Source organism: Girardinichthys multiradiatus, chromosome 4, assembly GCF_021462225.1.
Source record: "Girardinichthys multiradiatus isolate DD_20200921_A chromosome 4, DD_fGirMul_XY1, whole genome shotgun sequence".
NCBI classification, from domain to species: domain Eukaryota; kingdom Metazoa; phylum Chordata; class Actinopteri; order Cyprinodontiformes; family Goodeidae; genus Girardinichthys; species Girardinichthys multiradiatus.
Genome location: NC_061797.1, coordinates 49,354,802 through 49,376,952, shown reverse-complemented (window position 1 = coordinate 49,376,952; position 22,151 = coordinate 49,354,802). Strand labels below are relative to the sequence as shown.

At 45.9% G+C, this 22,151-nt stretch overlaps 1 protein-coding gene across 6 annotated transcripts in view; it reads left to right on the top strand.

The window, feature by feature from the left end:
• herc1 (HECT and RLD domain containing E3 ubiquitin protein ligase family member 1) overlaps positions 1-22,151 on the top strand; it is a 76,099-nt gene that overhangs the window by 13,355 nt on the left and 40,593 nt on the right. For 4 of the 6 annotated variants that reach the window (XM_047362598.1, XM_047362599.1, XM_047362601.1 and 1 more), the window contains 22 exons: positions 50-221; positions 4,947-5,081; positions 5,160-5,325; positions 5,592-5,717; positions 6,443-6,664; positions 8,358-8,510; positions 8,809-8,941; positions 9,036-9,227; positions 10,995-11,219; positions 11,333-11,506; positions 11,583-11,697; positions 11,774-11,894; positions 12,917-13,088; positions 16,452-16,803; positions 16,933-16,983; positions 17,222-17,342; positions 17,437-17,488; positions 18,818-19,089; positions 19,796-20,011; positions 20,096-20,216; positions 20,547-20,784; positions 20,868-21,040. In XM_047362598.1, the coding sequence (XP_047218554.1) occupies positions 50-221; positions 4,947-5,081; positions 5,160-5,325; positions 5,592-5,717; positions 6,443-6,664; positions 8,358-8,510; positions 8,809-8,941; positions 9,036-9,227; positions 10,995-11,219; positions 11,333-11,506; positions 11,583-11,697; positions 11,774-11,894; positions 12,917-13,088; positions 16,452-16,803; positions 16,933-16,983; positions 17,222-17,342; positions 17,437-17,488; positions 18,818-19,089; positions 19,796-20,011; positions 20,096-20,216; positions 20,547-20,784; positions 20,868-21,040 (3,702 nt within the window). The remainder of the gene's footprint in view (positions 1-49; positions 222-4,946; positions 5,082-5,159; positions 5,326-5,591; positions 5,718-6,442; positions 6,665-8,357; positions 8,511-8,808; positions 8,942-9,035; positions 9,228-10,994; positions 11,220-11,332; positions 11,507-11,582; positions 11,698-11,773; positions 11,895-12,916; positions 13,089-16,451; positions 16,804-16,932; positions 16,984-17,221; positions 17,343-17,436; positions 17,489-18,817; positions 19,090-19,795; positions 20,012-20,095; positions 20,217-20,546; positions 20,785-20,867; positions 21,041-22,151) is intronic. The other 2 variants (XM_047362602.1, XM_047362603.1) reach the window with 2 other exon arrangements.

The following is a 22,151-nucleotide window of genomic DNA, read 5'->3' as shown; positions in this document are numbered from 1 at the left end:
TTTTTCATCTTGGTGTCTGATACTTGTTCTACTTGCTACCTTCACCCAGACAATGAGGTGTATGCGTGGGGGAACAACTCCATGGGCCAGTGCGGCCAGGGCAACTCCACCGGACCCATCACCAAACCCAAGAAGGTGGTCGGCCTGGACGGAGTGGCGATCCAGCAGATCTCAGCGGGGACGTCCCACAGCCTGGCCTGGACCGCTCTGCCCAGAGACAGGTGAGCTCACTGACTGCAAGAGCTGATGTCACAACAGACCAGTGATGATGGGAGTCTACAGGTCCTTCTCAAAATATTAGCATATTGTGATAAAGTTCATTATTTTCCATAATGTCATGATGAAAATTTAACATTCATATATTTTAGATTCATTGCACACTAACTGAAATATTTCAGGTCTTTTATTGTCTTAATACGGATGATTTTGGCATACAGCTCATGAAAACCCAAAATTCCTATCTCATAAAATTAGCATATCATTAAAAGGGTCTCTAAACGAGCTATGAACCTAATCATCTGAATCAACGAGTTAACTCTAAACACCTGCAAAAGATTCATGAGGCCTTTAAAACTCCCAGCCTGGTTCATCACTCAAAACCCCAATCATGGGTAAGACTGCCGACCTGACTGCTGTCCAGAAGGCCACTATTGACACCCTCAAGCAAGAGGGTAAGACACAGAAAGACATTTCTGAACGAATAGGCTGTTCCCAGAGTGCTGTATCAAGGCACCTCAGTGGGAAGTCTGTGGGAAGGAAAAAGTGTGGCAGAAAACGCTGCACAACGAGAAGAGGTGACCGGACCCTGAGGAAGATTGTGGAGAAGGGCCGATTCCAGACCTTGGGGGACCTGCGGAAGCAGTGGACTGAGTCTGGAGTAGAAACATCCAGAGCCACCGTGCACAGGCGTGTGCAGGAAATGGGCTACAGGTGCCGCATTCCTCAGGTCAAGCCACTTTTGAACCAGAAACAGCAGCAGAAGCGCCTGACCTGGGCTACAGAGAAGCAGCACTGGACTGTTGCTCAGTGGTCCAAAATACTTTTTTCGGATGAAAGCAAATTCTGCATGTCATTCAGAAATCAAGGTGCCAGAGTCTGGAGGAAGACTGGGGAGAAGGAAATGCCAAAATGCCAGAAGTCCAGTGTCAAGTACCCACAGTCAGTGATGGTCTGGGGTGCCGTGTCAGCTGCTGGTGTTGGTCCACTGTGTTTTATCAAGGGCAGGGTCAATGCAGCTAGCTATCAGGAGATTTTGGAGCACTTCATGCTTCCATCTGCTGAAAAGCTTTATGGAGATGAAGATTTCATTTTTCAGCACGACCTGGCACCTGCTCACAGTGCCAAAACCACTGGTAAATGGTTTACTGACCATGGTATCACTGTGCTCAATTGGCCTGCCAACTCTCCTGACCTGAACCCCATAGAGAATCTGTGGGATATTGTGAAGAGAACGTTGAGAGACTCAAGACCCAACACTCTGGATGAGCTAAAGGCCGCTATCGAAGCATCCTGGGCCTCCATAAGACCTCAGCAGTGCCACAGGCTGATTGCCTCCATGCCACGCCGCATTGAAGCAGTCATTTCTGCAAAAGGATTCCTGACCAAGTATTGAGTGCATAACTGTACATGATTATTTGAAGGTTGACGTTTTTTGTATTAAAAACACTTTTCTTTTATTGGTCGGATGAAATATGCTAATTTTGTGAGATATGAATTTTGGGTTTTCATGAGCTGTATGCCAAAATCATCCGTATTAAGACAATAAAAGACCTGAAATATTTCAGTTAGTGTGCAATGAATCTAAAATATATGAATGTTAAATTTTCATCATGACATTATGGAAAATAATGAACTTTATCACAATATGCTAATATTTTGAGAAGGACCAGTATATAGAGCTGATTACAGTCTTTCTTTCTTCCTTCCTTCCTTGCTTCCTTCCTTCCTTCCTTCCTTGCTTCCTTCCTTCCTTCCTTGCTTCCTTCCTTCCTTCCTTCCTTCCTTCCTTCCTTCCTTCCTTGCTTCCTTCCTTCCTTCCTTCCTTGCTTCCTTCCTTCCTTGCTTGCTTGCTTGCTGTGTTATTTCCAGGTTTCACATATATATCTTACATTGTTAGAATTACCTTCAGTAAATTTATACTGAATTTTATTTTTACTAAAAATGGTCTTCACCAGTGGTCGATCAGTATTTCTGAAAGTCTTTCAAAGTTTTTCTTTGGGCTTTGATCATTTCAGTCGAGTTTATTTGCCTGAACTCTTTATTCTTTTTTGTGAGGCCATTTAACTCCAGCATTTGGTTTCATGTTGTTAGTTAAACCTTTAGAAATACTGAAGATAACAGTGTGGCAGACTGGAATATGTTGTACTTCTAAGATGGTTCCTAATCATCTGGGCTTTGTGGTTTGCTGAATCCACTATAAAATGTGGGATAGTGTCACTGGGTGGAGCGAGAGCCTCGTCTGCTCAGGTTGTCAGTCCTCCCCTAAGCTGTTGTGGACTCTAATGGTGGCTCTGTCCATTCACTGGAAGTCTCTCCTCCTTCTCATGACATGTCTGCTTCTCCAGCAACGGTCAAGTAAAGGCCACTCGTACTGCAAAAAATAAAACTTTAAAATATGATAAAACGGATCAGTGTTGCCTATCAGACAAAATATTTTCCATACTTTACAATGACGTTCCAAAAGAAGGAACAATGAAACAGAGACTATTGGCTGCTGCTGCTTCCTGTTTGTCTTTGGATGTTACCGACTCACCCGGAACTCGGACTCTTCATAGACAACAGGCTGAAAGTGACTCAGAGATGTTGTTCAGAGATGCTTGTTAAACTTTGTCCTGGCGCTGGCAGTCTGACCTTAAAGTAGTAAAATCTGTTATTCTGAGCGAACTGTACCCTCGGTCGCTATGGCAGCCTCGGTCGCTATGGCAGCCTCGGTCGCTATGGCAGCCTCGGTCACCATGGCAGCCTCAGATGCTACGATAGCTTCAGTTGTTATGGCAGCCTCAGTCGCTAATGTAGCCTCAGTCAAACCACTAAAGTCCATTTTGGAGCAGAGAAGGTCATCCTGCAGAATTTCAGTAAAATATATCAGTCTAGAAAAGAACAATATGAGAGACTGAACTTTGTCATTGGGCACTGAGTTCAGTAGGACACAGCTGCCGTGTTGACAATGTAAAACTGATGACATGTAGTAGGACTTTTAGCTAAAGGAATGAAGGATGGCCATACATCACTTTAAAATGGGAAAATTATCTTTTATTCCTAAAAAGCTGGACAGGTAGATTATTAAACTGCCAACTTTACAAAATTATTTAAAAAGTCTGTTCAACTGAAACTCTGTTAATATTTGTAAATGGTAATTACATTTGGGCTGTTTTAGTTTTGTATTGATCAACTTTTGATTGAAACCACCATTTGTGAAACAAACAAGTCCCATAAAACAAATGCAATTTGTACAAAACAAAACGGATTTCTTTGGACCTGTAATCAACATCATGGTACAGTTTGTCCCTAAAATCTCTGAGGAAACTCACAAGTTGGAAAATACAGGAAGTATCGGAACACTGGACCAGCTCTATACCCTCTACAGGGTGCTCGAGGGTTCATGGGAGTTTGCCCAACCGGTTCACATGTGTTTTGTGGACCTGGAGAAAGCATTCGACTGTGTCCCTCGTGATGCCCTGTTGGGGGCGCTCCAGGAGTATGGAATCGGGGGCCCTTTACTAGGGGCCATCCGGTCCCTGTACGAGCGGAGCAGGAGTTTGGTCCGCATTGCCGGCACTAAGTCGGACCTGTTCCCGGTGCATGTTGGACTCTGGCAGGGCTGCCCTTTGTCACCGGTCCTGTTCATAACTTTTATGGACAGGATTTCTAGGCGCAGCCAAGGACCGGAGGGGGTCTGGTTTGGGAACCAGAGGATTTCGTCTCTTCTTTTTGCGGATGACGTGGTCCTGCTGGTCCCATCTAGCCAAGACCTACAGAATGCGCTGTGGCGGTTCGCAGCTGAGTGTGAAGCGGCTGGGATGAGGATCAGCTCCTCCAAGTCCGAGGCCATGGTTCTCGACCAGAAAAGGGTGGCTTGTCCTCTTCAGGTTGGAGGGGAGTTCCTGCCTCAAGTGGAGGAGTTTAAGTATCTCGGGGTCTTGTTCACGAGTGAGGGAAGAATGGAGCGGGAGATCGACAGACGGATCGGTGCGGCTGCCACAGTAATGGGGGCGCTGTGCCGGTCCGTTGTGGTGAAGAGAGAGCTGAGCTGAAAAGCGAAGCTCTCAATTTACTGGTCGGTCTACGTTCCTACCCTCACCTATGGCCATGAACTTTGGGTCATGACCGAAAGAACGAGATCCCGGATACAAGCGGCTAAAATGAGCTTCCTTCGTAGGGTGGCCGGGCACTCCCTTAGAGATAGGGTGAGGAGCTCGGCCATCCAGAAGGGGCTCGGAGTAGAGCCGCTGCTCCTACACATCGAGAGGAGCCAGTTGAGGTGGCTCGGGCATCTATACCGGATGCCTCTTGGACTCCTTCCTCGGGAGGTGTTCCAGGCACGTCCCACCGGGAGGAGGCCCAGGGGACGGCCCAGGACACGCTGGAGGGACTATGTCTCTTGGCTGGCCTGGGAACGCCTTGGGCTCCCCCTGGAGGAACTGGAGGAGGTGTCTGGAGAGAGGGACGTCTGGGCGTCTCTGCTGAGTCTGCTGCCCCCGCGACCCGGTCCCGGATAAGCGGAAGATGACGAGTACGAGTATCCAGTCATACAATCTAAGAGATGCTTTGTGTTTAGCTGACGTCTAGCTAAGGTAACCCAGCTCAGATTGTTGATGAAAGTCAGGATCTTTATAGATGATCTTCGTTCTCTTTCTTTCAACACTCTCTGTTTTTGAGTGACGGTGTTTAGAACTGAAGCCACAGGAGTTGATGCCTCAGTTTGATTGGATGTTTCTTCTCCACAGGCAGGTGGTGGCCTGGCACCGACCATACTGCGTCGACCTGGAGGAAAGCACCTTCTCTCACCTGCGGTCCTTCCTGGAGCGGTACTGTGACGGCATCAACAGCGATGTTCCCCCGCTGCCCTTCCCTTCGTCCAGGTGAGGGCGCTCAGACAGCTCAGACACGAGCCATCAGTCTGGGGCAGATGCACATAAAATCTTTCTCCGTATTTACAGGGAGCATCATAACTTTCTCAAGCTGTGCCTTCGGCTTTTATCCAATCACCTGGCTCTGGCTCTGGCTGGAGGCGTGGCAACAAGTATTTTGGGTCGGCAGGCCAGGCCGCTGAGGAACTTACTCTTCAGGTTGATGGACGCCTCGGTGCCGGACGAGATTCAGGAGGTACGTTTTGATGATGGAGACGGTTAACGCAACACAAACTATGCGAGAAGATGGCAGTAATCGCACTGTTTGTGTTAGTTCTAATGTCCTAAGATCTGAGTCATCTCCACCAGGCATTGGTCTGAGGGTGCCTACATAGTTGGTCTAGAAATGTTCTAGAAGTTTGTATTTAAAGGAGAATCAGGCAGTTAAAGAGCTTTAGGTTGAGCTAGTCTACGTTAAACTGTGGTCTCCTCCTGAAGCCTCGACCGCATGTCTTCCCTCAGGCGGTGATCGAGACGCTGTCTGTGGGGGCCACCATGCTGCTGCCTCCACTGAGGGAGAGGATGGAGCTGCTTCACTCTCTGCTGCCTCAGGGCCCCGACAGATGGGAGAGCCTCTCCAAAGGACAGGTACGTCCCCTCTGCTGCCTCCACCCCTGCCTCGCCAAACCAGTTACAGAACTGGTTCTGTTCCCACAGAAATGAATGAGAACTGGTTTGTTCTTTAAAGGCTCACTTAAACTCTCTCCTCCAGTAGACCCTTCCTCCTGCAGAGGATCACAGTGCAGGGATCAGTCTGAAAAACATTTCATCTTAGCATTTTTCTGATCTAGATAAGTATAGAGAAAGGAAATCAGTGATACGACATATTTTTTTAGACATCCCATTTTCTAGATAGAAATCTGAGATTCTGCAGTAATTTCTCAACCAACCACTGACGTTTTATGCAACGCCGAGCCAACTTTATGAAGCACTGAACATAATGAATGAAGAAAACCGTTCAAATCGATGGATTAAAAAGTACACATAAGTTTTAAAAAGCAGAATAATACACAATGATATTTCCTTATTTGTTTGTATTTATTTTGTTTTTCCTGCCATTTGCAGCTGATACATTTATGCCTGATTACAGTAATATCTGCTGTTAATTCATAAAGAATTAACAGCAGATATGGTTAATTGTAGGCAGAAATGGTCCTACAATTGGCTGGACGTGTCCACATTTGACTCTGGACTAATAGTTTAGTTTGATGTGTTGGATGAGCAGCTTCTTCCTGTTTCCATGTTTATTTCCTATATTTAATCTGAGCAGGACCTGAAATCAACTCATAAAATCAGACATTTTATTTCCTCAGAGGATGCAGCTGGACATCATCCTGACAAGCCTCCAGGATCACACCCACGTGGCCTCGCTGCTGGGTTACAGCTGTCCTCCTGACGGTCCCGATGTCCCGTCCTCCGGTCCGACCTTTGCAGCGTACCCGGACCCAAGCTTTGGCACCACGGGAGCCCACCCAGACACCCACTTAGCTGAGATCCTGATGAAGACGCTGCTCAGGAACCTGGGCTTTTACACCGTGAGTTATTAATTCACTAATGAGCCGTTTTCCCAGCATCGTTATGGTCCTGTTGGACTTGACTGCAGCAGATGGAGTCAGAACATGGAGGAGGCAGACCGAGTCAGCTCTAATCCTTTATTTCCCGCTGCTGAACGTTTCATTGATTGTGACGCAGTGTACCCGCGCTGCATGCTTTAACTGGGGGATCAGAACAGTGAACCTTTAGTATGGGATATATTGTTTTTTATTCAAATTCAATTCAAAATACTTTTTCTGGATCATTTTTTTCTAAGTCTTGTTTTTGGTGTTCAGTTCAGGAGAAAATTACTTCAGTTAGCTTTAAGCAAAGAATCTTTTTCAATTTGTCAATTTTATTATGTTCTAAAACTGAGTGGAGATTAGGTTTGTTAGTTCAGTGAATGGAGTAGTGTAAGCCAGCAGAGCCAATGCCTGGTCAGACCCATTATACACCAGTAGATCCAGTTGGAAATGGTCAATGTTTAGACATTTTAAATAAGATTGGCTTTATTTTTAAAAAATAAAGCATGTTGAAACCACTTTGGAGTTGTTTTGATATTTAGACAACCTAGTGTCCCAGCTGTACCTGAACGCAGCATGAACATGCAGCTTCTCTTGGAGGAATCCAAGAGCAGCTGTCCAAGCAGGTTGGAACAGGTGGAGAAAAGGTGAGATAAGAGTCTCAGGGAGAATGAAAGGAAAGGTGTAGAAGATGTTGGTGAGACCAGCGATGTTGTATGGTTTAGAGACAGTGGTTGAGGAGGAGGCAGAGCTGGACGTAGCAGAGATCAAGATGTTGAGGTTCTCTTTGGGAGTGACGAAGGTGGATGGAATGAGGACATCAGAAGGACGGCTCATATTAGATGTTAGATATAGCCAGAGAGGCAGGAATAAGATGGTTTGGACATGTACAGAGAAGGGATGTTGAGTTCATCTGTAGAAGGATGCTGACCCTGGAATTGCCAGGCAGGAGGCCTAGAGGAGATTTATGGATGGAGTGAAAGAGGACAAGAAGGTGTAGTGGGTGTGAGAGAAGATGATGTCAAAGATAGGGCAAGATGGAGACAGATGACTCATGGAGGTCTCTGAAAGGGTAAAGGCTGAAAAAAGAAGCAGCAGCTCATGGAGCTTCAGTTCAGTTCAGTGCAGAGCACCTATGTACCTTTTTATTAGTGTTGACCTAAAGTTCTGGTTCTTTCTCCACTGTAGCTGCATGAGAAACCTTAATGTTCCCAAACCGCAGAGTCCAGTGATAACTGGGAGTCCTCTCTGTTTTTAAAGTTGCCCTGCAGAACGTTGCCTTAAGCTCTTAGTTCCACATAAAAGTTCTGCAAGAGTTCTGGTAGAAAACAAAGCTGTATGCGTTCGGTACCGAACTGACAGGACTGCACCGGATATTTTCAGTACCAATATGTATACCGGTACACCCCTACTGCCTACCAAAACATACGAGTTCAGATTTCTATTGAACTTTTGTATGTATGCTTTAAAATGGGACAAACAGGGCTGGGAATTCTGGAAAAGTCTGGAATTTTAACATGACGTGAAGGAACAGTGGCTTTGTGTGATCAGGCCTTTCTGTTTTTATGCTGAGGTTAATCTATGTGTTTTATTCAATCCGTCTCCTTCACAGTCTGAACATTTCAGAACCCCTGGATTAGACCAGCTCTTTGTGTGCTTGTTGTGTCTGCAGGACCAGGCTCTAGGCGAGCTGGAGAAGAACAGCGATAAGCTGCAGCAGCGTACCTCCTCGTCAGACAGCAGCCAGCCGGCTCACCTCCACCAGCTGCTCTGCTCCCTGCAGAAGCAGCTCCTGGCTTACTGTCACATCAACGCCGTCACTGAGGTACAGACCCTCCTGTGTGCCTGCGTCCTCTCAGACTTCCTGGAAATGTTTGCCTTTCCAGGTTTAATGACATGGATTTATGATTGATCCTATATATTTATGGCTCTGATAAGCATTCATTTTCATTAATGGAGATTTTCCATGCACTACTTTGTACCCAATCATGGAGATGCAGTCCTAGTTGTGGTTGCAGAACATTCCCTCAGTCTCAGACCTCAGTCATAGTCATGATCCTGACTTTGTTGTTGGTGAGAAGGTAAGATCAGAGTCATAACCTGATAAACCGTGTTTCCTGCAGAACTCGAGCAGCGTGGCTCTGCTCCACAAACACCTGCAGCTCCTGCTTCCTCACGCTACAGACATCTTCTCCCGCTCTGCTGCTCTAATTAAAGAGAGCTCCTGGAATGGAAGCATACGAGAGAAGCTGCAAGGTGAGGTGGAGCTCATCTTTCCCCTCCTTATCTTTTGCATGAATAATCATGCTTGTTCAGTGCCGATGTTATTGATTGCTTATTTGATCTTCAGATGTGATCTACGTGTCGGCAGCAGGCAGCATGTTGTGTCAGATAATCAACTCGCTGCTCCTGCTCCCGGTGACGGTGGTGAGACCCCTGCTGAGCCACCTGCTGGACCTGCTGCCTCCTCTGGACCGACTCAACAGGTTGCTGCCAGCTGCATCTCCTCTGGAGGACCAGGAGCTGCAGTGGCCTCTTCATGGTCAGCTTACAGAAAACTAACATGGCTATTCAGAGTACAGTTCTAATCCAAAAAAAATCTCACTCTAAAGTTTTGTTGGGCCATCTTCAGCTTTGATTTCAGCACACATTCACTTTGGGTTCAGTCAGTTTTTCACAAAGATCTGGTAGAGATGATGGGAGAGTCAGTGAGACCGGTGAGCACGTTCTTCTCCAGCACATCCCAAAGCTTCTTAACAGGGTTAATGTCTGCACTCTGTGGTGCCCGATGTGTGAAGATGATGCTTCCTGAACCTCTCTGCCACAATCTGAGCTCGATGAATCCTGGTGTTGTTCTCTTGGAATATGTCTTTGGACAGATAATGTGGTTGAACCTGGACCTGACCGGCTGCAGGACCCCAGGTCATTGCTCTACCTCCATGGTCTGGTACTGTAGGCACCAGGCATAATGGGTCCATCACTTCTTGCTTCTCTCTTCCTACCCTGATGCTCCCATCACTCTGGAAAAGTAGCAATCTGGACTCATCAGACCACAGGACCTTCTTCTGTTGCTCCAGAATCATTTTTCTCTGCTTAGCGTCACCAATCAGTGGTTTTCTTGAGGCTCCGCAGCTGTTTTGACCCGATCCCTTCAGTTCCTTTCATTGTTTGTGTGGAAATGTTCTTCCTGTCACTGTTGAACATTGCTGGGAGTTCTGCTGTTGGTTTGCAGGACTTGATATCACCGTTTAGGTGATCACCGATCAGGGTCAATCCAGGTTTTTGTTCTGATCACGTTTCTCCTGCAAAGATGACAGTTCTTCTCTATCCGTACAGGTATTAATGATGTATTGGACGGTTCTTAACCCAGTTTTAGGAGCTCCAGGAATCTTCTCACGTTTCTTTGCTTGAAGCTGATAATTCGACCTGTTCTGAAACAAATTAGCATCTTTTCTACAGCGACTGGACGTGGTTGATAAGGAAATGAGAAGCTGATCACTGCTTCAGTTTGGGTTTTAGTTTTGTTGTCGGCTGAAACATGATTATCTATGGAGTAATTATCCAATGGGAGGCTCTTACCTGCTGTTAGATCCAGGTATGGACATGTTTTAGACAAGAACTGTAAAACTGCTGGTTGTTAAAACAAGAACTCGATGCACACTTTTTAATTAATTCTTTTCTGACTTGCACACAAACATTCAGGCTGAAATCTGCACAGAGACTAATTGGCTTCTCTGGAAGCGGTGCTAAAGTGTTAGAAAGTATTTTAACCTGAAAAGGCTAAAATACTGCAAACAATTCACTGCAGCAGGTAGTTTCTCTTTGCAGTATAAAGGATCTAAGAAGGAAAGCATAACATTTACAGAAGTTGGGAACATTTCTATCTTCTCCAGGGAAAAGTTTGATGTTAAGACAAAGATTTATGTGCCAACTGTCAAGCATGGTGGGAATGGCATCATGCTGTGGGGCTGTTTTGCTGCCAGTGCTAGAATGCTTTGTACAAAACGGATGTATTGAAGGAGGAGGAGTACCTTCAGATTCTTCATTTTTACCTCAGTTTAGCAGCTAGATGGTTGAAACTCTGACCCAGTTGGCTGATCCAACAGTACAATGATCCCAAACACACATCTGTGTTTAAAAGCTGGGTCAGTACCAGGAGACCAACCTGTTTCAATGAACTCTACTAGTTCTGCCCAGCAGACCAGTCAAATATGAGCCAGAAGCTTGATGATGCCTGCAGACAGTGTGAGGTCAGGGTGGAACTGACCAAGAGATAAATTAAACATCTGGATCCTTCCCACCTGTCCAGGTACTTCAGACTTCGCTGAGCCGGCCTCGGGAATGTCGCTACCACCGCTGGCGCTGTGCTGGGTGTGGCTCGTGGACCTGGAGCGGACCGTGGCCCTGCTGGTCGGCCGCTGCCTCGGCGGGATGCTGCAGGGCGCTCCCACCTCGCTGGAGGAACAGGACACAGCTTACTGGCTCAAAACGCCGCTGTTCAGCAACGGACTGGAGATAGACATCCCACAGCTCGGTACTGAGTTATCCAATTACTGTTGGATTGTTTTCTGTTTGGTCAGAGTATTAGAATCCATTGTTCAGTTGTGTTTCTGCTGTGGATCGTTGGAATCACCTGTTTTCCTCCAGATTCTTGCATCAGCTCCTTACTGGAAGCGGCGCTATCAGGGAACGAGGAGCAGAAGCCTTTCGACTGCACTCTGCGTCCCGATCTCAGCGTTCTGGTGGATCTGGCTCTGGGTTCCTCTAAAGAACCTGCGAACAGTCTGTGGATCAACATGCAGGACTACGCCATCAGTAAAGGTCTGCTCGGCGCTCTCTGCATTATCTTTACACCTGAACAGAACCGGACCTGACTGCTCTGTGTGTCCTGTTGCAGACTGGGACAATGCGTCTCTGAATAACGAGTCCCTGTTGGACACCGTGTCCAGGTTTGTGTTGGCAGCTCTGCTGAAGCATACCGGGCTGCTGGACCAAGACTGTGGGAAGGGAAGGTGGGCCAACCCACTAACTTTAACACCTGCTTTACTTCATTCCTCAACTAATCTTCTTACTCTGTTTTCCCAACAGGTACCAACCTTCTAAGTCTCTGGCAGAAGTCTACCGCAGCGTTTATAAAGTACGGAACCGCCTGTTGGCCTGTAAGAACATGGACTTCATCCAGACGAGGTCTTCGTCCCGTGAGAGGCGGGTGAGTGACAAACACTCTCTCATTTAATGAGTTAACGAGAAATTTACTGGATGCTAAAATGAAATGACCCGATGAGCTGAACCGTTTATTCTGAGCCTCTAGCTGCTAGGGGAAGCAGGCTGATTTTTAAGATGAACCTGAAAACTGAAATATTGGGTCAAAAGTTGGAGGGCGCGACTTGTGGCGCAGCGGGATAGCGCGGCCCATGTACAGGGGCCTCGACGCAGCTGTCCCGGGTTTGAGTCACGGCCGGGTGACATTGCTGCGTGTCCTCACTGTCTTCCCGCTCCATTTTCTGTCTGCCTACTTTCAGAAAAACTGAAAAATAAAGGCCACTAGTGCCACGAAACAAAATATATAACAAAAAATTTGAAACATCAGAAAGGTAGCAAGGCCGTTCTAAATCATAAGCTGATTATTTCCTGAACAGATTCATGTAGTGGTGAAAAATCCAAACAAAAATCTACAATACAAATTAGACCAAGTTGGCGTTAGTTCTGAAAAAAACTAATATTTAAAAGCATATTTTTATTATTTTTGTTTTACAGTAGATAAATTACATGTTTTATGAGAAGCTTTACCTTAAAGTAAATGATAGGTGGCGCTCTTCCAGTATCCATGCCATGACTGTCTGTTTTAGCTGCCACCGAGTTTATCATCTTTTTTCTGAGAGAAACTTTGGAGGATGTTCACTTCCTGCAGCTCTGCTACACAGCTGACTGACAGCTCATTGTAGGTAAGGAGGCACCCTGCTCGCTACCACAGGAGCAGTTGGGTCAGAAAGTGTTGAAACTGTGAATTAAAATCAGAAAGTAGCCCAACGACAACACGCTCTAGACATATTTCCAGGCTGGGTGAGTTCTTCCTCATGGGGGCGCTGGAAGGCGACTAACAGGGTGTTGAAGGGAGACAGATTACACATTAAAAGGACAACCAACCCGTGAGGCTAAACTTCTGTGACATCATTATATGATCATCCTTCAGAGCCCAACTGCAAATATAGATTTGATCTACTGGTGCAGATTTCAGACAACCAGGACTCACTGGACATGGACCCGCAGGAGCACTCGTTCACTCGCACCATCGACGAGGAGGCGGAGCTGGAGGAGAGAGCCGACCGCGAGAGAGAAGATGGACACCAGGATCAGGACGATGAGGAGGAGGACCGGGAACATGAAGTGATGACAGCTGGAAGTAAGTACACCTGCAAGAATTTTATCTACGTGCTTTAATTTGTTTTGTCTTTATCGATACGCAGCTGTGCAAAAGTTTTGATCCAGCTCCTTTTTCTACATATTTTACGTCCAAGCAGCCAGACTTAGTTGTAATCCTTTAAAGTAGTATTGACGAGTCACTGTCCGGACATTCTGAAGGTCGTTTTAAAAAGTTGAACAATTGACTTGGAGCCAATGATGAGCTGTAGGATGATCCATCCTTTAAGATACTGTTGATCTGGACAAGGGGGCTTCTTCTTCTGGTCTCAGTGTCCATTGATCTTTCAGTATAAACACACGTTCTCTGAAAGTCAAGTCAAGTTTATTTATATAGCGTTTTTCAGCAACAAGGCGCTCAAGGCCTCAGAGGTTGCAGCACCACTAAGCAGGAGGCATCACACCATGAAGACCGAGGAGCTCTTCAGACAAGTCAGGGTGAAGTTATAAAAAAATATCCAGATCTTTGAAGTTCCCCTGGAGCTCCATTGGACCCATCATCGTCAGATGGAAAGCCCATGGTACCACAACAAACCTGCCAAGAGAGGACTGCCCACCAGAACTCAGACTGGGCAAGGAGGCCAGTAATCGGGGAGGCAGCACAGAGACCAAAGGTAACACTGGAGGAGCTGCAGAGTTCCACAGCAGAGACTGGAGCATCTGTCCATAGGACCACAATAAGCCTCCATAGAGCTGGGCTTTACGGAAGAGTGGCCAGAAAAAAACATTACTGAGTGGTAAAAATAACATGGTAGGTTCTAAGTTTGCCAAAAGGCACGTAGGCGACTCCCCAGATGTACAGAGGAAGGAGCTCTGGTCAGATGAGGCTAAAATGTAGCTTTTCTGCTGTCAGGCACAAACCCAACACCTCCCATCACCCTAAGAACACCATCCCCACAGTGAAACATGGTGGTGGCAGCATCATGCTGTGGGGATGTTTTTCAGCAGCAGGAACTGGGAAACTGGTCCGAGTCGAGGGAGAGATGGATGGTGTTAAATACACTAATATTCTGGAGTGAAACCTGTCTGTCTGTGATCTGAGACTGGGACAGAGGTTCACCTTCGAGCAGGACAATGACCTAGAGCATACCGGCCTAGTCAAAGTCCATGGGTAAAAGTCCCAGTAAGAAGATGTGGTGACCTCATGGAGACTGATCCAAAGGTCCTTGGAGCTGGAATTGCTCTACAACGTACTGACTTTTGGGGTTGAACAGCTATTCACGCTGAAGGTTTCTGGTATTTTGTCCCAAGTTGTCGTTTGCTTCAGAATAAAATAATAAAACATCTTTAAAGTTGGAGACATGTTCTATAAATGAAATGGCGACAACTCTCAATCCATTTTAACTCCTGGTTGGGAGGCAACAAAACATGAAAAATACCAAGGGGGGTGAATACTTTTGCAGTGTAGAGTCTGTCTTCTTGGGATGAAAATGTTAAATTAGGTCTGGATCAGGACGTTTCTGTGTTTCTAAATACTTAAAACCATAGTTTTATCCTGACTGCTTTACACGTGCCTCTGCTTTGACTCTTCTGAGTAAACTCTTTGCAGTGTTTGAGTGATTTTATTACAGCAAAGCTTTGCTGAGTTTTCATATACAGGTCCTTCTCAAAATATTAGCATATTGTGATAAAGTTCATTATTTTCCATAATGTCATGATGAAAATTTAACATTCATATATTTTAGATTCATTGCACACTAACTGAAATATTTCATGTCTTTTATTGTCTTAATACGGATGATTTTGGCATACAGCTCATGAAAACCCAAAATTCCTATCTCACAAAATTAGCATATTTCATCCGACCAATAAAAGATAAGTGTTTTTAATACAAAAAACATCAACCTTCAAATAATCATGTACAGTTATGCACTCAATACTTGGTCGGGAATCCTTTTGCAGAAATGACTGCTTCAATGCGGCGTGGCATGGAGGCAATCAGCCTGTGGCACTGCTGAGGTCTTATGGAGGCCCAGGATGCTTCGATAGCGGCCTTTAGCTCATCCAGAGTGTTGGGTCTTGAGTCTATCAACGTTCTCTTCACAATATCCCACAGATTCTCTATGGGGTTCAGGTCAGGAGAGTTGGCAGGCCAATTGAGCACAGTGATACCATGGTCAGTAAACCATTTACCAGTGGTTTTGGCACTGTGAGCAGGTGCCAGGTCGTGCTGAAAAATGAAATCTTCATCTCCATAAAGCTTTTCAGCAGATGGAAGCATGAAGTGCTCCAAAATCTCCTGATAGCTAGCTGCATTGACCCTGCCCTTGATAAAACACAGTGGACCAACACCAGCAGCTGACACGGCACCCCAGACCATCACTGACTGTGGGTACTTGACACTGGACTTCTGGCATTTTGGCATTTCCTTCTCCCCAGTCTTCCTCCAGACTCTGGCACCTTGATTTCCGAATGACATGCAGAATTTGCTTTCATCCGAAAAAAGTACTTTGGACCACTGAGCAACAGTCCAGTGCTGCGTCTCTGTAGCCCAGGTCTGGGGAATGCGGCACCTGTAGCCCATTTCCTGCACACGCCTGTGCACGGTGGCTCTGGATGTTTCTACTCCAGACTCAGTCCACTGCTTCCGCAGGTCCCCCAAGGTCTGGAATCGGCCCTTCTCCACAATCTTCCTCAGGGTCCGGTCACCTCTTCTCGTTGTGCAGCGTTTTCTGCCACACTTTTTCCTTCCCACAGACTTCCCACTGAGGTGCCTTGATACAGCACTCTGGGAACAGCCTATTTGTTCAGAAATGTCTTTCTGTGTCTTACCCTCTTGCTTGAGGGTGTCAATAGTGGCCTTCTGGACAGCAGTCAGGTCGGCAGTCTTACCCATGATTGGGGTTTTGAGTGATGAACCAGGCTGGGAGTTTTAAAGGCCTCAGGAATCTTTTGCAGGTGTTTAGAGTTAACTCATTGATTCAGATGATTAGGTTCATAGCTCGTTTAGAGACCCTTTTAATGATATGCTAATTTTGTGAGATAGGAATTTTGGGTTTTCATGAGCTGTATGCCAAAATCATCCGTATTAAGACAATAAAAGACCTGAAATATTTCAGTTAGTGTGCAATGAATCTAAAATATATGAATGTTAAATTTTCATCATGACATTATGGAAAATAATGAACTTTATCACAATATGCTAATATTTTGAGAAGGACCTGTAATGACTCTGAAACGTTTCCAGAGTGGGCCGAGGCTTTGCCATGAGATGGATGGTTGCAGCTTTGACTTCGATTGCTGTTATTTTAGCTGGACTCTGACTGCACTTACAGGCTGCTGCTCATCCTCTAACCCTGCATCTGTGTGTCTGTCTGTGTGTTTTTGTGCTCAATGCACAATGCAGAAATCTTTCAATGTTTCCTCTCAGCACGGGAGGTAGCTCGTAGTCGGGACAGAGAGAGGGCCAGCAGCAGTACAGGGCTGGGATCCGGATCAGGATCAGCATCCCGGAATGGAGCTGCACCGTCTGGAGGAGAGGAGGAGGCCACTGCGTCTCAGGAAGAGAGGCGGGGCAGCTCAGGCCTCCCGGAAGGCCAGGATCTGTACACCGCGGCCTGCAACTCTGTGATCCACCGCTGTGCCCTGCTACTGCTGGGAGTAAGCCCGGTTCTCAGTGAGATGACCAAACAGAACCAGGAGGAGGGGCCGACCCAATCAGTGACAGGAACACAGGAGTGTCTGAGCTTCATGACCAGGTCAGAGCAACACAATCCACAGAGTACAGGTGATGGGGTGGGATGTCGGGGTCAGTAAATCAGAAACGGAAGAAACCACCACAGTAAACCTGAGAGCAAACTGCTCTCCCTTAAATCTGCTGCTTTCAGATCCGATGGAGACTTTTTAGAGACATGTTTGGACATGATGATGATGCACAGGTGAATTATGTTTTTGTTTCCATGTCTAAAAAAGTGGATTTTGCTGATATGTCCCCTTTAAAATGTTATTTTACTTGGAAAAACATTGCTGTTTCCCAATATGAACTTCACTGCTGGGTCCATTCATTGTGACGGTCGGATATGATGGAGCTTATTTCACTAACGAGCTTAACGAGCAGGATTCTGGGTTCTGTTTCTCTTCATGAATTGGGTGGTGATGAAGTGTTTCTGTCTTTAGGAGTGAAAGTCTGAGCGCAGAGAGCCGCTCGTTGCAGAACAGCCCCAGTTACCGCCTCATGAAGTCCAGGAGCGAGTCGGATCTGTCCCAGCCCGAGTCCGATGAAGAAAGCTACAGCCTGGTAAAAGAAACGCTGACGTCTGTGTCGTCTCAGGTGTTAAATGTTCTCAGACTTTTGATTTAAAGGCTGCTTCTGGCTTTGTTCTTTCCTGCAGAGTGGACGAAGAAACGTGGACCTGGACTTGGCGTTCTCTCATAAAAAGAGAGGTACTGATCATGTAAAACTCCTGAGTAAAAGAGTCTGATTGTTCTTGTTATCGTTCATATGTTACTCTGTGTCTCTGTCTTCTGGTTCCTATGTGATCAGTTTATCTGCTTCTTTTGGGGCATTTCAGCCCCAAACACAAGAGGAGCTCCAAGCAAGTAACCGATGGCATGTTTCCTCCTTTGTTAGCTCACAGCTCTGCTTCCTCCATGTTCATCTTCCATAACCAGACTCCGTGAAAACATCAGCCAGCAGCATCAGCTCCATTCTGCTGTCTGTTGCACAGCGGCGACCCATTCCTGATGGGAAAATGGGGTGCAGGAGGAAATTCCCATTTCTCATTTATCTGCCGTGCAAAACTCCTGATTCAGTCTTGGTTCCTTTCTATTTTCCTTCTTGCAGTCCGGATGTTCCTGTTGTCTTTAAAAGGGGTTCTGATCGAAGACTTTCTGAAGGTCTTTCAAACTTTTAATTTAGCTGGGAAATTTCATTTTCCCAGGTCTTGAGAAGTATGGGGAAATGTTTCATGTTCCATTATCTAAATCTCCATCCAATCATCCATCTTCCCTTCCTTATCTATCTATCCATCCCATTAATTTTCCCTCCCGCCCTCTTATCTTCCTTCCCTCCTGTTCATCCATTGAAGATGTTCCAGAAATGATCCGAGTGCTCTGCTGTATCTGAGTCTGTAAACTTTGGAAATAATGACGGTAACATTGCACAGGAACCCTGGTCAAACTTCATGTTATTTGTTTTTTCTTGATTTATTAGAAAATGTTGAATTGCTAATTGATATTTTTCTTATACCTAAAAACGTTCAGAGAATTTAGACTTTGACCAGCATTGTTTGAGTCTTGGTTGATTCCCAAACTTCTACAACTCCTGGGAAGACCATTTGGACCTGTGGCCTTATGATGCTCAGTCAGTTTTTACTGATCCCTGATCAGATTTGAATCTACATGCCTGCAGGTAATAAATGAGTTTAAAACCAAAGAAAACTCTGAAGGACCTTCAGAAGGCCTGGAGATCAGGACTGCTTTACAGGACAATTTGGATTCCTGGAAGGAAAATCTAAAGAAATGAGGTCTGGATCAGGAGCAGTAGGGGACACTTACTGGTGCCCCCCCTCTTCTCAGCAGCTTTCATTAGACCGTTATGAAGGTTTGTGCCTGCATGTGGAATCGGGCTTTTCTCATCTGAAGAACTCTTACAGAGTAATGATGCGTAGCTCTGCTGCTCCTGAGTGCTTAAAAGCTTCACAGTCCGTCCATCAGAACTTCCTCTGTGCCCATAAACCTCTGAAAGGTTCTTCTCCTCTTCTTCTTCATCAGGAATACTCCACAGCTCCCCCGACTCCCTGGCTGATTCCTGGTTCAGGTCCAAGCTCAGCCACCAGCGCACCTACAGCTTGGCACATTCTTATGAAGAGTCAGACCTGGACCTGAACCGCTCCCTGGGGATCCACGCTCTCATCGATAACATGGTCAGTTTCGTCAGCGGCGACGTGGGCCTGGCTCCGGCCTTCAAGGAACCGGAGGAGGGAATGTCCACGAGTCCGCAGGCGGCCATCCTGGCCATGGAGCAGCAGCAGAGCAGGGCGGAGGTGAGGTGGCAGATGACATTCATACTGTGGAGCACAATGATCCATACAGTTTAACTCAGGATGAGACCCAGCAGTCTCCTCCTCTGACCCCATCCAGTTTAAATACTTCATCAGAACAGCCCGGCTTGAAAGATGAGAAACACCAGAACCATCAACACAGTTCCCTGATGGTTCTAGTACCAGACACTGGACTCTGTGTGGGATACAGCCTAGTGAAATAAACCCAACTTTATTTATTCTGCCTCAAAACAGTGAATGAAGCAGTATTTTGTTACCTTTTTTTGCTTTGTGCCATTTTTCTATATTTTCATTTATTTTTAATTTGACTTTGTTTCCATTTTAAAATGTTCAGTTTTATTAATGTTAATGATTTTATTTTTTTGATGCTTCTAGTATTAAGATGAAATTACTCCATTTATCTCCTCTGGGAATTGGTTTTGCAGCAGCAGCTACGTAGTTGAACCTCCAGATATCTGGAGAAAGCCATCCTGGCAACCATTAATGAAGAGATGATGATGATAAACGAAACATCTCATCCTGTGGAAATGGTTCTGCTTATCACTCTGTCCCTGTGCAATGTTTTTATGGAAAGGAAGTGGACACAAGTTTGTTGGCTTTATAATAGTAATAATAGATTTAATGCTTTGTTATACCAGAGTTACACTCAATATCAACTCTTCATCATGTGCCTGTTTTGTATCTCCAGCTGCGGCTTGAGGCGCTCCATCAGATCGTGGTGTTGATCTCTGGCATGGAGGAGAAAGGCAGCCAGCTGGGGAACGCCGACAGATTGAGCGGTGCCTTCCAGTCCTCGTCCCTGCTCACCTCCGTCAGGCTGCAGTTCCTGGCGGGATGTTTTGGTCTCGGCACCGTCGGCAGCGGAGGTCTGAAGAGGGAGAGCGTGCAGCTGCATCACTACCAGGTTATGAGGAGGAGATCTGCCCTGGTGTGTTTGCTTCTCTGAGACAGTAACTGTCATGACTGTAATGAAGTGTTTGTGCTCCAGGATGGGATTAAAGCAGCAAAGAGGAGCCTCCAGATGGAGATCCAGACAGCCGTCCATAAAATCTATCAGCAGCTGTCGGTCACACTGGAGAGAGCTCTGCAGGCCAACAAGCACCACATCGGTAAAAACTCACAAAGTTTCAACATCTGCATTATAAAACAAACCCTTTTCTGTTTTACTCTGAATTTTAACCCAATTTTATAAAACTAACCAAACTTACATTTATGCACCTAATGAAGAGGATTTGAAACACAGAAAAATGCTGAATCAGGATTCTTTAATCATTATATTCTAAAAACTGGAGTTCTGATGTCTTCTGGTTCTGTTTGCTCCCAGTTTAAAGTTGGAAGTTGTGGTTTTCTGTCCATGCATCATTACCAGAAGCTAAAAGAACACTGATAACCATCAGTGATCCTGAACCTCTCCTGTCCTCTTCTTTTCTCCGCTGTAGAAGCTCAGCAGCGCCTCCTGCTGGTGACTGTGTTTGCACTCAGCGTTCGTTACCAGCCTGTGGACGTCTCCCTGGCCATTTCCAGTGGACTTCTCAACGTGCTGTCTCAGCTCTGCGGAACGGAGACCATGCTGGGCCAGCCCCTCCAGCTGCTGCAGAAACCCGGAGTGTCCCAGCTCAGCACAGCCCTGAAGGTGGCCTCCACCCGCCTGCTGCAGATCCTGGCCATCAGCACCGGGTAACTCAGTCAGGACGTCTAAAACATTTTCAGAGACTGAACAAACATGCGCATGTAACCAACAGCAATGTCTGTCCCTGCAGGACGTACGCAGACAAGCTGAGTCCCAAAGTGGTCCAGTCGCTGCTTGACCTGCTGTGCAGCCAGCTGAAGAGCCTGCTGTCCCAGGCAGGAGGGAGCCAACTGTCTGCAGGGAAGGATCAGGAAGAAACCAAACAAGATGACAGCCCTGACTCTGAGAAGAAGGACTTCAGAGGTGACTAACATTTTTATAATCTCTGTGGGGTTTTACCTTTAACTGCTCCAAGTCCTGATCCAGATCCGTCTGCAGTAAAGTCTTATTCTGCGGCTGATTTCCTGTTTTCTTAAATCTTTGACCTGTCTGATTCCAATCTGTACCCATTCTGATTTCTGGCTTTCCTTCCATGGCCATACCTGCATACAGAACGTTCCATGTGTGTTCCTTAGAGAATCTAGATCCTCATCTTCACTCTGAGAGGAAGACCTCCAACATTCACAGAAACTGCATGTTCCATAACAGACGTTGAAAGCTCAAAATAATTACAGTAACCATGCTGGAGTTCAGACTTCCTGTTATCAGCAGAAAGTGTTGCACTTGCTCTCAGCCTGAATGAAACTCAACCATGGCTTGACATGTCAGAAAATGCAATTTGCCTTTAAATAGCTTCCAACATCTCTATGGTTCCTCTTCCCTCAGTAACAACATCTACTCTGAAGAGCGAGCTGGTAGCACTCATGGATGACCAGGATATAGCTGAGACAAAGGATGGATTAGGGTTAAAATTCTTGTGATTCTGGTCAGGGATAGACTGAAAATGTAAAAATTAGGTCAGTGAACACACCATATGCAGCAGGTCTCGCTGACAACCACACTCTTCAATGTGGATGTTGTTGCTGAGTTAAGAAGAGTCCAAGTTAGCTATTTACAGTATTAGTGAGCTGTAATAAAGTCAGAGGAGGCACCTGAGTAGGGATGGGTACCTTTCACATTTGAACCAATACAGTACCGATACCCGGTACTTGGCAATTGATACCGGTACTTAACGGTACCAGTTTTCTGTACTTTTGTGTGTGTTTTAATTGGTAATAATTTTTTTTTAAATAATATCTCAAACATTTTCAATTAAACATATTTAGTCCTCATTATATAAACTTTAATGAATATATCAAAACAACGTCCAGCTGTGTGTATTGTAACGTCTCAGTTGTTTCAAACATTTCTTCTCCATGTTGCTGGCTGCAGACGACGAGTCGCTAACGGATGCAGGCGTCCTAACGGTGCCGGGTCGGTGCCGGGTAACGGTACCAGCGGCTTCTGACATCATTACGCTCTTGTGTGTGCAATG